The sequence below is a fragment of the Sinocyclocheilus rhinocerous genome, unplaced genomic scaffold (assembly GCF_001515625.1).
Source record: "Sinocyclocheilus rhinocerous isolate Xijiao unplaced genomic scaffold, SAMN03320098_v1.1 scaffold885, whole genome shotgun sequence".
NCBI lineage: Eukaryota > Metazoa > Chordata > Actinopteri > Cypriniformes > Cyprinidae > Sinocyclocheilus > Sinocyclocheilus rhinocerous.
The window spans coordinates 407,099-420,508 of record NW_015630040.1 but is presented as its reverse complement, the minus strand read 5'-3'; the positions used below and the strand labels follow the sequence as shown (position 1 = coordinate 420,508).

At 37.0% G+C, this 13,410-nt stretch overlaps 1 protein-coding gene across 3 annotated transcripts in view; it reads left to right on the top strand.

The window, feature by feature from the left end:
* The window catches only part of LOC107739854 (ras-specific guanine nucleotide-releasing factor RalGPS2-like), an 83,923-nt gene that overhangs the window by 20,898 nt on the left and 49,615 nt on the right, over positions 1-13,410 (top strand). For all 3 annotated transcript variants that reach the window (XM_016552070.1, XM_016552071.1, XM_016552069.1), the window contains exons 6-8: positions 5,706-5,795; positions 5,875-5,967; positions 9,497-9,623. In XM_016552070.1, coding sequence (XP_016407556.1) covers positions 5,706-5,795; positions 5,875-5,967; positions 9,497-9,623 — 310 coding nt within the window. The remainder of the gene's footprint in view (positions 1-5,705; positions 5,796-5,874; positions 5,968-9,496; positions 9,624-13,410) is intronic.

Below are 13,410 nucleotides of genomic sequence, written 5' to 3'. Positions count from 1 at the left end.
CTCTGCGTATCCTTGACGACCGTGTAAACAATAGCATCATGCTCAGTGTTGTACCTGCATGAATGGTCATGTGACATGCGTTTTCGGTTGTGTAGTGTGGACGGAGAACGTTTCTGAAACGCAGTGAAAACACAAGTGTAGATGAGGATCGTTTTCATTTTAAAACGCCGTTTTGAAACGAAATCGCTCTAGTGTAAACGTAGCCTGAGTTTGTTGTGATTGGAGCAACTTTACAGGCTGATATAGCGTGTGATCCTCAGTCGTTTAGTGTATGATGGCCAGTTTTTCCTCTGTGACTATTACAAAGTTGGTAAATGAGTTGTGTAGTGTATTGCAGCCTTTAGTGCATCCTTGCTGAATAAAAGTATTAATTTCTTTTCTTTTTAAATCTTACTGACCCCAAACTTTTGAGCAGTATAGTGTATTTTCTGATAGTAATGTATTAAATTTTTATTTTCACAAATATAAAACATACTTTTCAATAAAAAAAATGCAAACTTGGAGAAACATAATTTGAACATTACATTTTCAAACATTATAATCAGTAGCTTTAAATTTTAAATATACGTTTTCATTCAAAATAATACTCAAATAGGTGTGTGGTCAGCCAGTTTACTACGGTAGGAAACTTGTTTATTGTTTCTGTGGCAACATGTATTTCGAAAGTTGGTTTTCTTTAAATAAAAACGTCAAATCTTAAAAAGCGGAAAATAAGGTTTCCAAGTGGTTTGTGTTAGGGATTGGGCATCAAAGTGCATAAAAGCGTTGGTGCAGGTAAATGTTCGGGTCACGAGGGGTGGAGGCCTCTCTAGTAGCTCAGCTTCCAAAGGGCTGGCATGCTTGTAATGCGCTGGCTGAGCATCTTTGGGAATGAGTATGTTTCTGGCCTAAATCTCTTGGCTTTATTGCCTTGGATTGGCTAGGTTGGAAAATGACATCGGCGTCAAGGTTCTTGTTAAAAGAATTTGGACTCTATGCACACACTGTGATTGTATGTCACAGTCACTCCAGGTCAATGAGACAAGTGGGAATCGAAACTTGTGAGCAGGTAATGGGGATGTTTGAAAAGCTTATCGCTCCACTGAGGCCTGAGCAAAGATGTTGGCTTGATCCAGTTGGCCTTTGAAGAAATATGTGGCCCCCTCTGAGTGTGTACATGTTTCTGTATGCAATCGTTGCTTCATAATTGGCAGACGCTGACAGTGTGTAACCAGAAGGGAATGATAGTTGAATAAAGCTTATATTCAATGCAGAAGTTGTTTTTGCACCCCAAAATCTCCACTTTAAGACTTAAACACACCTTCACAGACAGACTTTCTCCCCTGATAATATGGCTAGCTCTCTGTATGAGATATCAGTCAGGAATTTTTGTTCTGTGGAGACTTTTCTCAATATACATCCTGAAAACGGCTAAAACGGCTGCTCAGCAACCCGCATGCACTCGCGTGCCAACACAAATATACTTTCTGAAGGATGATGCTTGGAAAGTCGAGAACAAAATGTTCTAAAAGGATTGGAACCTAATGTCACCTAACAGCTAAACTATGTGTTTCAAGGCCATAGTGGGCTCTGTGTGTTTTTGTAGTAAGCTACTTTCTGTAGTATACTGATCATCTGTAGATCTGCCATCATGTAATCGTTAGCTGATTATGTATACTATTGTCATCATGCAAGTGATGGTTTGGTCATCATTTAAAGGGATAGTTCACCCAAAAATTAGTTTCTTTCTTCTCTTGAACACAAAATAAGATATTTTGAAAAATGTGTGTAACCAAACAGCTGACGGTAGCCATTGACTTCCATAGTATGGGAAAAAAAATACTATGGAAGTCAGTGAAAGAATATAGTTACAAAAGTTACTGTATAGTTACAAAACTACCAGTGTTTTTATAATTTTGTGGTTAGCTGGTCATCAGTAGATTTGTCATTATTCCATCATTCAGTAATTAGCCGTTCTTCAGCAGATTTATCATAATTTAATAGTTGATTATCAGTAGATTTGTGTTCTTTTAGTAATTATCTAATCAGAAATTTTGTCGTCATTCAGTAATTAGCTAATCAGTTGTTTTATTAACTATTAAATTATGACTGAACTATTGTCATAATGTTGAATGGTGACAATAGGTAGCTAATCATCAGTAGTTTTGTAATCTTTTAGTCGTTAGGTGATCATTAGTAGTTTCAGTCATCGTTCAAAATAGTAAAAGCTAGGACAGGAAGGGATAAAGGATAATAAGAGTTTTTAATGAGGAGGCAGTTAAATGTTCATGTAAGAGATGAGTTTTCAGTTGTTTCTTGAAGATTGTGAGGGATTCATCTGTCCAAATGGAGGTAGGTCATTCCAACAACAGGGTACGGTGAAAGAAAACGTTCTTGAGAGTGATTTTGTGCCTCTCTGCGATGGGACCACGAGGCTTCTGGAGGGGATGTAGACGCATAGGAGAGATCATGCTCTAGTCGGCTGATCATCAGTACAGTAGTTTACTCATTATTCACTAGTTTGTTGACCATTGATAGTTTTTTGACATCATTTAGTAGATAGTTGATAATATGTGCTTTCACTATCATTCAGTAGGGTATCTGATCATCAAAACTTTCTCATTTTTCAGTGGTTAACTGATCATATGTAGTTCGCTAATCAGTTTTGTCATTGGTTGGTAGTTACTGATCTATTTTGCAGCAGATTAATCAAAGTTATTGACAGTTGTCTGGTTCAGTTGTCTTGTATATTTCATTGTTATTGTGTAAAATGAAATGTTAATGTGGTTTATATGACTATAAACACTGGTAAAGCACTCTTTCTGTAAATATACATTCTTTTTTTTTTGTCTCTGGCTAGACCTTTATGCTTCCCACTTCAAAGACTCACACAAATATTTTGAGCCAATGAATTGGCCTGTCATGCACAGATATGGAGTGTATTCATATTACATTTACTCTTATGTACTCAATGCAGGAAACAATAGAAGCAAACTCGGGTATAAAAGCACACTTATGCAAACACATACAGACAGACCCTACAGATCACCCACTGACAGATGTTAAAAATTAGGCACATAAGGGTATCTTTTACCGGGGGATATTTGCATATAAGGTCTGTGGTGTGTGTTGTTGTTTTTTTGATTCAGTCCTCCCCTCTACTTCAGTTTGTTCTTTTTCTTTCTTTTTTTGTCATGTTTTCCTTGACTTAGATGAAATAAGAGGAGCGCGGAGCTGAAATATTCTCTAATTGAGTGTGTGGGGAAAAGTTCTGCATGACTAGAGGCTCAAAATCAGGCTTAAAAAATCGATTTCCTCTTTGTGTTTAATGCAGGTGTTTGTGTGCAATACAGCAGCTGGTGTGAATGTGTGCTCATGCATGAGATGGAGTTTTCGCGCTTTGTATTTGTGTTCGAGTATAAATGTCTGCAGTACCATGCTGCCTTTTCTCTTCATTAGTCATTAAATCCTTTCCACTGGTTTGAGGCATTCCAGCTTTATCCAGAGATGCTGTAATCCAGTCTCACAACAACAAACAGGGGAACACACAGTAGGGGAGATGGTGAAACAATGACCTCACTGTGTGTGCGTCCCAGCATCGGACATGTGGGAAGGAATGGAGAGGGAGGAATCGCGGAAAAGAAGAGTCTGGAAAATCAACAGGAGAAATGGAAATGGGGGGCTGAGGTTGGCAGGGGTTGGAGGAGATGAAGCAGGGTAGAGATGAAGAGTGATGTTTCAACAATCCATGTCTGCAGTTGCATAATGTCTGGAGCTTAAAATACAATGTTTCTTCTTGTCTCATGGCTTCTCATCTCCTCTCGTTTTCTTTTCTTCACTTCTTGTTTCATTCTGGTCATGTCTTATTTAGTCTTTTGTCTCCTCTCAGTCTTGTCTCGTGCTCTCCTCTTGTCTGTTGTCTTCCAGTTTTGTCTCATCTTTTCTCATCTCAGTTTTTCTCACCCTCTTGTCTTTTCTTCTTATCTCCTCTTAGTCCATTCTCCTCTTGTCTCTTTCATTCTTGTCTTGTTCTCTTTTTGTCTACTCTCTTCTCGTCTTGTCTCAACCTTCATTACCTCTTCTCTTCAGTATCGTACTTGTCTCTTCTCATGTCAGTTCTTCTCAAGCTTCTTCTTGTCTTCTCTTTTGTTCTCTTCTTGTCTATTTTATTCTTGTCTTGCTGCTTTTCTTCCAGTTTCCCGTCTCATGTCCTCTCGTTCTCTTCTCTTTGCTTCTGCACATGTTCTCCTTGTCTCATGTTGTCTCTTGTCATCTCAGACTCTCTCCTTCTCTTCTAATCTTTTTGCTTTGTTGTTTCATCAGTTGCTTCTTGACTCACCTTGTCTTTTCTCATCTCGCAGTTCATGGCTTTGTCTCGCCTTTTCTCTTCTATTCTCATCTCCACTCATTTGCTTTGCATTCCGTCTCTTGTTCTCTTCTTGTCTCACCTAGTCTTATCAACTTGTCCCTTCTCATTTTGTCTTTTCTCTTACAGCATCATCTCCTCTAATTGTGTTTCTTCCTCGTCTTGTCTTTTCTCTTCTCTCACTGTCTTTGTGTCCTTTTTCCATGCTTGTCATCTTGTCTCATTCTCTTCTCTTCAGTTCTCATCTCTCATTCTCTTCTTGTCTTGTCTCTTCCCATCTCAATTCCTCTCACTCTCTTTTCTTCTTGTGTTCTTTTATTTATTCTTATTCTTATCTTGTCTCTTCTATTCTGGGTTGTCACTTTTGTTCCAGTTTCCAGTCTCATCCCCTCTTGTTCTCTTGTCTTTGCTTCTTGTCTCATCTCTGCACATTCTCCTCATGCTGTCTCTTTTCATGTCAGTTCCTCTCATTATCCACTCATCTCTACTTGTCTCCTCTGTCTTTTTTGTTTTATCCCACCTCTTCTCGTCTCATCTCGCCCTTTATGGTATTGTCTCTTCTCTTCCACTCTCATCAAATTCTCAGTTTTTCCTTCTATCCACTCATTTTCTTCTTGTCTCACTTAGTCTCTTCATCTTGTCCCTCCTTATTTTGTCTCTTGTAATTGCATTTGCATTTGCATCCTTGTCTCTTATTCTTTAATTGTCTTTTTCCTTTTCCCATTCTTGTCACCTGCTCTCATTCTCTTTTCTTCAGTTCTCATCTCTTGTTGTCTTCTTGTCTTGTCTCATCTTGTTTCCTCTCTCTGTCTTATCTTTTTTTTGTACCCTCTTATTTTATTTGATTCTTATCTCTTCAATTCTCATCTAGTCTTTTTTTTTCCAGTCTCGTCTCCTTTCATTATCCTATCATTGCTTCTTGCCTTTTCTGCACATTCTTATTTTGTCTCATGTTGTCTGTTTTCATGTCAGTTTCTCACATTCTCGTCTCATCTCACCTTGTCTCTTCTCGTCTCACTTCGTCTCGCCTTTCTTGGTCTTGTTTCTTATTTTCCAGTCTCATCTCTTTTCATCTTCTCTCTTCTCTTCCAGTCTCATCTCTCTCTACTTCTCGTGTTGTGTCTTGTATCTTGTCTTTTCTCTTTCTGTTTACTACACAAAGTCAAAACTAGTTATGATCAGGCGTGTGTCTGTTAAATGCGTATGACCTGCACTTGTGACTAATGGGTTTACATGTACATTTCTCCAGCCCAAACATGTTTAAGTTTAACTGTAGTGTAGTCTGCTGAATAACAATATATTGACTATGGTAGTATCGATCAGCTATCAATGTCTGTCTTATGGTTTTGTCTAATGTTAGGTGAGTTTCTGGGTGGTGAGGGAGATTCTTCATGCTCAGACTCTGAAGATCAGAGCAGAAGTGTTGAGCCTCTATATCAGAACAGCAAAGGTAAAAACACTCCATACAGCACATTTGTACTACCTAAGTGATTATACTAGTTGCTAACCTTCTTTCTGTCTTCCTGCAGAAACTGTGTGACATGAACAATCTCCATGCAGTGATGGCAGTAGTATCTGCTTTACAGAGCGCCCCCATCTTCAGGCTCACCAAGACCTGGGCTGTGAGTTATTTAATACACTCCTTATTAACATTTTGCATATTAGTTTTTCAATTACTTTCTAAAACATACTTGGTAATTGTTAGTGATTTTTTTTTTTTTTTGCACATTTTAAGCACATTTTTCATTGTTTTTCTTATAAAATGGCTTTGTCTTACACCAGCAGAGTCTAGTGTCAAGACATTTTATTTTATTTCATTTTTAATATTTTCTTTTCTTTCTTTCTTTTTTCTTTTAATTTTTTCAAAGCATCTTGTGGGTTTTTGGGTCAGTTGAGTGCTTGGTTCATTCATTATCATGTTGTTCAACCCAGCTGCTGCATGTGTCCAAACTTCTTTAGACATGGTTTTCATGTGTGTTTATAGGTTGTGAAAGTATCCAGGCCTCCGACACACTCTCAGTTAGTTACTGATGCGGGCTGGAAGCTGCAAACAAATGAATCACTATGAAACCTTGAGCTGTTTCTTTCCAATATTTTGATTGATGAACAACAAGGAACTCTGTTTAGTTTTTTCCCCCTTTCAGTCTATACTGGAATTAAATCATGCATTTCAGTTCCCAAACATGATACCCTCCATTTGAACACACTCAATAGTGGTAGAGATTTTTGTACCCCTATAATTTATTAAACTAGCATAAAATGATGGTGCTTGAGTGAATATTTACTTTCTTTCTAATGAAGGAAAACTTGTTGTTTACGACATCCTTATAAACTAACCACCTCAGTTTCTTGAAAGATCAATAGACTGCACTAAACCTAAAGCTAATACCAGGGTTTCCCAAACGCTTGTGTGTTTCTACTCTAAAATAGGGCAGCTATCATAAAACAGACACCTGTTCCCCAGGTTTTTATAACTTCAAAACGTGTTTGCTCACAAATCATTCTGTAGGCAAGTGTGCTGCAGTTGGATTGGTGACATTCATTAGCATTAGCAACTTCAGGTTTCCTTTGTAAAATCCCGTAAGACTTTTAAATGTAAACGCTTGAAAATGTTACATTTTGTTGTGTAGAAATCTGCAGGCTAGCATATTTTCATAACTGGGAGAAAATTGTACATTTGGTGAATATTGTGTTGTCTATTACGAAAGTCTCAAAGATACTGCCTTTTATTCTTGCTACTGTAAAATCAACTTAAATGAGAAGTGTCACTTTTTCAGTGTTTAAAAAGTACTCTTTCTATTTTAGTTTTAGTTTTGCTCTCTTGGGCCAGTACAAAACCACCAAAGAACCACCTGGAACACTCAAGCGACTTCATAGAATGCACTAAAACCGCTCAGAACACCTTAAACCTGGCAACCACCCAGAACACCCTAGCAACACATATGCAATTCTGAACGTTTTAGGAGCCACAAGACAATGCTTTGGCAGCCACCAACAACATCCTCACACTTTGGTGATGACTTTTGCATGTGCAAACAGTATGTATTTGTATTTTGAGAGGAACTATGGTTACTGTGGTACACTTTTCTAAGGATCATGCTATCCAGCAGCTTGGTGTATCTGTGTTTTCTTTGGAAACATTGTCTTGTCTTGTCTTCAGTCACAGCCAACATCCTCCTCCTCAATTGTGTCTCTAGTGTACCATTTTCAGTCTTTTACATAACTGGAATATTCCTCTCCCCCGCTTTTTCTGTCAGATCTGTGTTTTCCATGGCTTCTCAGACTAGCTTTCCTCAGACACGGCCAAACACAATCCTATATAGTGGGCTCTGAACGTTTTTTTATTTGGCATTTTTGTAATTCAATAAAACATTTTACATGATAAATGGTATTATTCAGCATGATTTTCTTCAGTGGAAAGAAATTTGATCTTTTGTTCAAAAATCAATTTACATGATCAGTAGCCCAGAGATAATCCAAAAAATTTTGGGGTGAAAAAAGGTTTAATATAGGTAACACTTTATTTTGATAGTCCAACTCTAGGCCTAACCTAATAGTCTACTAATACTCTAATGAGAATTAGTTAACATGTAGTTGCACAGTTACTTATAGTTAGTAGAATGTCATAGTTAGTACAAACCAAAGTGTAACCAAAATGTTGACTAATATAGCTGATTTTATGTTGCTAGTTCTCATAATCTTTTTTCATTTAAAGGGATAGTTTACTCAAAAATGAAAATTCTGTATGACTTTCTTATTTCTGTTGAACATAAAAGAAGATATTTTGATGAATGTGGATAACTCAACAATTGACAGTAGCCATTGACGTCCATAGTATTTTCTTCCGTACTATGGAAGTCAATGGCTACCGTTAACTGGTTGGTTACCCAAATTCTTCAAAATACCTTCTTTTGTGTTTAACATAAGAATGAAACTCATACAGGTTTGGAACAAGTGAAAGATGAGTAAAAAAATAACTCATATACTCATAATAACAAAAATAATAAGAATTTTTGGTTGAACTGTCCCTTTAACTTCACTTCACAAATTCTATGTCAGTGCTTCAAATGCTGCAAACAACTAGCACAAAAGTGGCTGGAAACTTGATTACTGTTACAAATTACCAACCTGGAAATAGTGCAGAATCTGAAATGTTTAATTCTGTGTCATAATGGTTCTTTGTTATAAATGTACAGGTTTAAATTAGATTTTGCAACCCAAATTTTCAGTGTGGTGACTTTTAGACCCTACTGTTACATCCTTGTGGGTTCTGCCTATTTACACTTAATGTATAAAATAAACCTATTCTAGTTAATGATTACTGAATGACATTTAGTCCATTTACAAACTTCCTGCTAAGAAGTTTTTGCTATTCTTCTGGGGACATTTGCAAAAATTTCATCTCCACACAGACCTGCAGACAGATTTTTTTGGGAGAACGTGTGTGTGTGTGCGTGAGAGGCGACATCAAGTGGCTCTTAATTTGGTTAGGTTTGTTTGAATTTACTGTGTGGTACTCTGGATTTAATTTCAGCGCTATCAGCTTTTCCTTTGTTTGCAGAGCTCTTATTTAATCTTACCTCTGTTTGCTGCCTTTGTTTCACCCACTTTTGTTTTTGCTGAGAACATTACTAAACACTAAACATTAGTTTTAAATTTTTTTTCTTCTCTTGTTTTGGTCAGGTGGAGATATTTTACGCCGTCCCAAATGCAATTATGTTTACGATTGCTCTGCCAAATGGTTGATAAATGGAAAACAAGCAAAAATCACATTAACTGTGAATGATTACTGGAGTATGATAGAGATGCTGAGCACAGACACTAAAAATCAGCGCTCTTGAGATCTGTTGTTAGAGCCTGGATTGTTTACAGCTGAGTCCATTTAGATGATTTAGAGCCTGATTTATTAAATGTTTGTCTGTCTAGAAACACATGCCGACTTGATAAAACATACAAAAAAATGTTGATCTATGTCTGAATGTTGTCTACTGAGGGTTGCTGCACTTGTCACAGATGCTGATGATAAAGCCAAATTTGTATTGAGCCCAGATTATTCCTTTAAAATACACACTGTTCAAACCTAAAAAGGCAGATATAATCAGAAATCATTGTTTTTGTTACAAATGTGTAACTTTTTCTCCTTTCCCACAGCTTTTGAGTCGAAAGGACAAGGCCACGTTTGAGAGGCTGGAGTATCTGATTTCTAAAGAAGACAACTATAAACGCTTGAGAGATTTCATCAGCAGCCAGAGCATGACATCCTGCATCCCGTATCTGGGTATTTTTTCTTTGCTCTCTTGTTTGCAGTTTTGCACACACACAAAACATAACCTTTTAGGGAGGCCTTTTTCCAATCTGCTATACATCCTCACACCACCACATGTCTTGCAGACATTTTAATCAATTTTGATTTTTTATTAAATTTTTTCTGGTTTAGATGTCCTCAAAGTTCTAGGGATGCCTTGTGGATGATTTGTACTAAACAGCAGACTTTCGAGCTTGTTTCATTGTTTGTGTTTATTATTTCTGTGTAAATTAGAGCTGTCAAAATTAGCACGTTGACACATGCAATTAATTATGAGTTTACATTTTCTCAACACCATTATTTGTTGACATTGTGCAAAGTGATTGACTAGCAGAGAAATCACTGGCTGCTCTCCTAAGGCTGTTACAAGGGCAGTTGCGATTTGTCATGAAACCTGTTTCAATCATATCTGACAGCTGTTAGCACCATTTTATATTGCACATTTCAAGAGAAAAGCGTAAGTGAGACAAGTAAACAGCGCAGTTGCATTAACTTTCTTTATACGCACATATATCTCACTATGCATTTTATCCCAATATTTATGTATTTGCAAATAATAATAGTGAATAAATAATGGTTTATATACAATATATTTTAAACAATCAAAATGCTGCCAGAACAATATAATATAATATAATATAAATTACCATGTTTTTGAAAGAATTCTCTTATGTTCATTAAAGCTGCATTTATTTGATCAAAAATACAGTAAAAACAGTGGTAAAACAACAAAAAACAAATTTGACATTTCTCGAAAATACCTTCTTATGAAGTCTGGAAAAGAAAGAATGTAATACAGGTTTGAAACAATGAGGGTGAGTAAATTATTACAGAATATTCATGTTTGGTTGAATTATCCATTTAACCGAATGCAATCTTGTTTATAGCTGAACTCTATACGAACAGAACCAAATGTATCACTCCAAACAGGACCGACCGTTTGGTGCTTTATGTATGTCATGTTTACATGCGTTTGCCCTGGTGTGTTTGGTACGGGGCTGGAGGACTCCCTGACTCTTTGGAAGGCAGAGAGGAAAGTACTGCTCTCTTGTACAACATGAGGTCTGAACTGCATTAAAGAACTGCCAGTCACTCACCTTGTAAATCTGTTCAAAGAAAAAAAAAAAAAAAGAGTAAAATGTATATGGAGGAATTTGAGCCAGAGAACTGGAGGATCTCTTGTGTTCTCAGATTTGGCCGTAATGCTGAAACAGTTTCTTTTGTCCTGCTGGATGTTCTTTTCACCCCCTCCCTTTGTCTGTCTATCTGTCCATCTGTCTTGCTTTTTATGGATTAAGTGTATTTTCCATAGATGATTGCAGAACCTGCCTTTCACCTGACAGCAGTATAATTTAGGGGAGAGCGGTATGACCAAAATCTTGTATTATAGTTGTTTTATGTTACAGTAGCCATATATATTTTGCAGTGTAGCTATTATTAACAACCCAGCAGTGTTGTATGTGTTATATTTCATAATCATTAAATAGTAATCCCCCCTTTTCAATAATCTAGTTTCTTCTTAAAGGGGCGGCAACAACAATACTACAGCGAGAATAAAAGATACGCCTTCTATTTTTGCGTGAACATTTGGGTGGTGTTATGCAAATCTTCTCACACAGTGACGTAGACATGTGGGGGCGTGTTTAAACGAGGCGTTTTAGGAGGGCGTGGACAAGTATTAACTTTTATAAAGAATATCTCTTTGGGTTTGAGACTTTAGTCTTTGCAACTTTAGGGATCTTATCTATGCACAAACAGCTTGTAACACTCCAAAGAGAAAGGAACATTTGAAAATGACCCCTTTAAATCCTACATAGGGTTTTGGGGATGTTGGAGCCTATCCTTGTTTTGTTTTGCTTAGTTTTGCTTTTTTTTTCGCTTTGTTTTGATTTGCTTTGTTTAGTTTTGCTTCGCTTCGCTTCACTTTGTTTTGCTTTGCTTTGCTTTGCTTTGTTTAGCTTTGCTTTTTTTAGTTTTGCTTTGCTTCACTTTGTTTTGCTTTGCTTCGCTTTGCTTAGTTTTGCTTTGCTTAGTTTAGTTTTGCTTTTCTTCAAGATGTTTTGCTTTGCTTCACTTTGTTTTGCTTTGCTTTTAATTTTGCTTTGCTTCACTTTCTTTTGCTTTGCTTTTAGTTTTGATTTGCTTCACTTTGCTTTTAGTTTTGCTTAGCTTTGTTATGCTTTGTTTTGGTTTACTTGGCTTAGTTTTGCTTTGCTTTTGCTTTGTTTTGTTGTGTTTTATCTTGTCTTGGTTTTGTTTGGTTTTTGATTTATTTTGTTTTTATTGTTTTATATTGTGTTGGGTTGTGTTTTGTTTTATTATGTCTTAGTTTCCTTTTGTTTTTGTTTTTTAATTTTTTTTATCTCATCTTTGTTTTCTTTTGTTTTGTTTGTGATGTTGTACAGTTGTTGTACAGAAAAGTATGCCAGGCTGTAGTAGTCTGCTGCATCTTTCACAACCTAGCACTCAGGCTGGCTTGCAAGATGTGCCATTGTCCCATGCAAATAATGTGCCTGATCTTCATAATTCTTTTAGTGAGTCTGGTGCTAAAACTACACAGACTATGCATATAAATGACCCTAACTCGTTGTTGGTGAATTCTCTCTTTGCTCTTTTTACTTCTGCTTTTACAATCAGAGACGGTGATTTGTGGTGTGTTATGAAAGCATTCAGGTGGGGGGTGGGCTCTGATCACATCCAGACGGCTTCATCACAGTCTGAATGTGAGAAAAACTGTCTGGAAGTCTATTGAGAGGAAGATGAGATAAAGGATTGGGTCAGCGTCCAAATGGTTTGTCTGTTTTGTAATAACAGGATTTCCCTACTGAAAACACTTAACACTAAAGCTTCCAGCTGGATGCACATAGGTGTGTGCGTGTGCGTGTGTGTATGTGTATGTGTGTGTGTGTGTGTGTTAGTACGTGTGTACTAGGGCTGGGTGATATGACGATATTATCGTATATCGACGATGTCTCATAAGTATCGCGATGTCGATGTCAGCAGTCAGGTAACAGACGATTATCGACATTATCGGGGGAAAAAAGACAAATGATGAACCTAGTAAGTTGCAAAAAATATTTTACATAGCACCATAGTCACCATACAGGTCTTTTTGCATGCAAGAATTAAATAATTTAGTAGGAGGGTTGGGAATCGAAAAGCTATTCCAATTTCGGAAATAAGATCAGATGCATAAGGTCAGGAATCAAATTACTTGTTATAAAATTACATTTCGATTTCTGTATGCACATTTATTGTGATTTCAAAAGATTCGACTGCAAGAAGACGAAATAGAACTCACTTCTGCACTCGCGTGCTGTTTTCCGCGCTGAGCACACACACACACACACACAAAGCGCACGCACAAAAGCCGCCTCTTATATAGCCTACGCGAACACTGGACTGAGCTCTCTTTCTCGCATTCTTACACATTCGAATGGACATATACACTCAGAATTATATCAAAATATCCCATAAATACAATCGGTTATGTCTTAAGTCAGGGGTCTCAAACTGCCGGCCCACGGGCCATTTACACCCGGCCCGCAACTGATGTCAAAAATAAAACATAATCCGGCCCGCTAAATTATTATTATTATTATTACTATTATTATTATTTTCTAGTTGTCTCGTACCATATTCCATATTCAAAAGAATGACATGATTCTATAAAAAAAAATAAAAACCGCGCATGCAGGCAGATTTTAAGGGTGTTTTCACACCTGTAGATCGATTGCTTTGTTCCGAAACGGGGATTAAA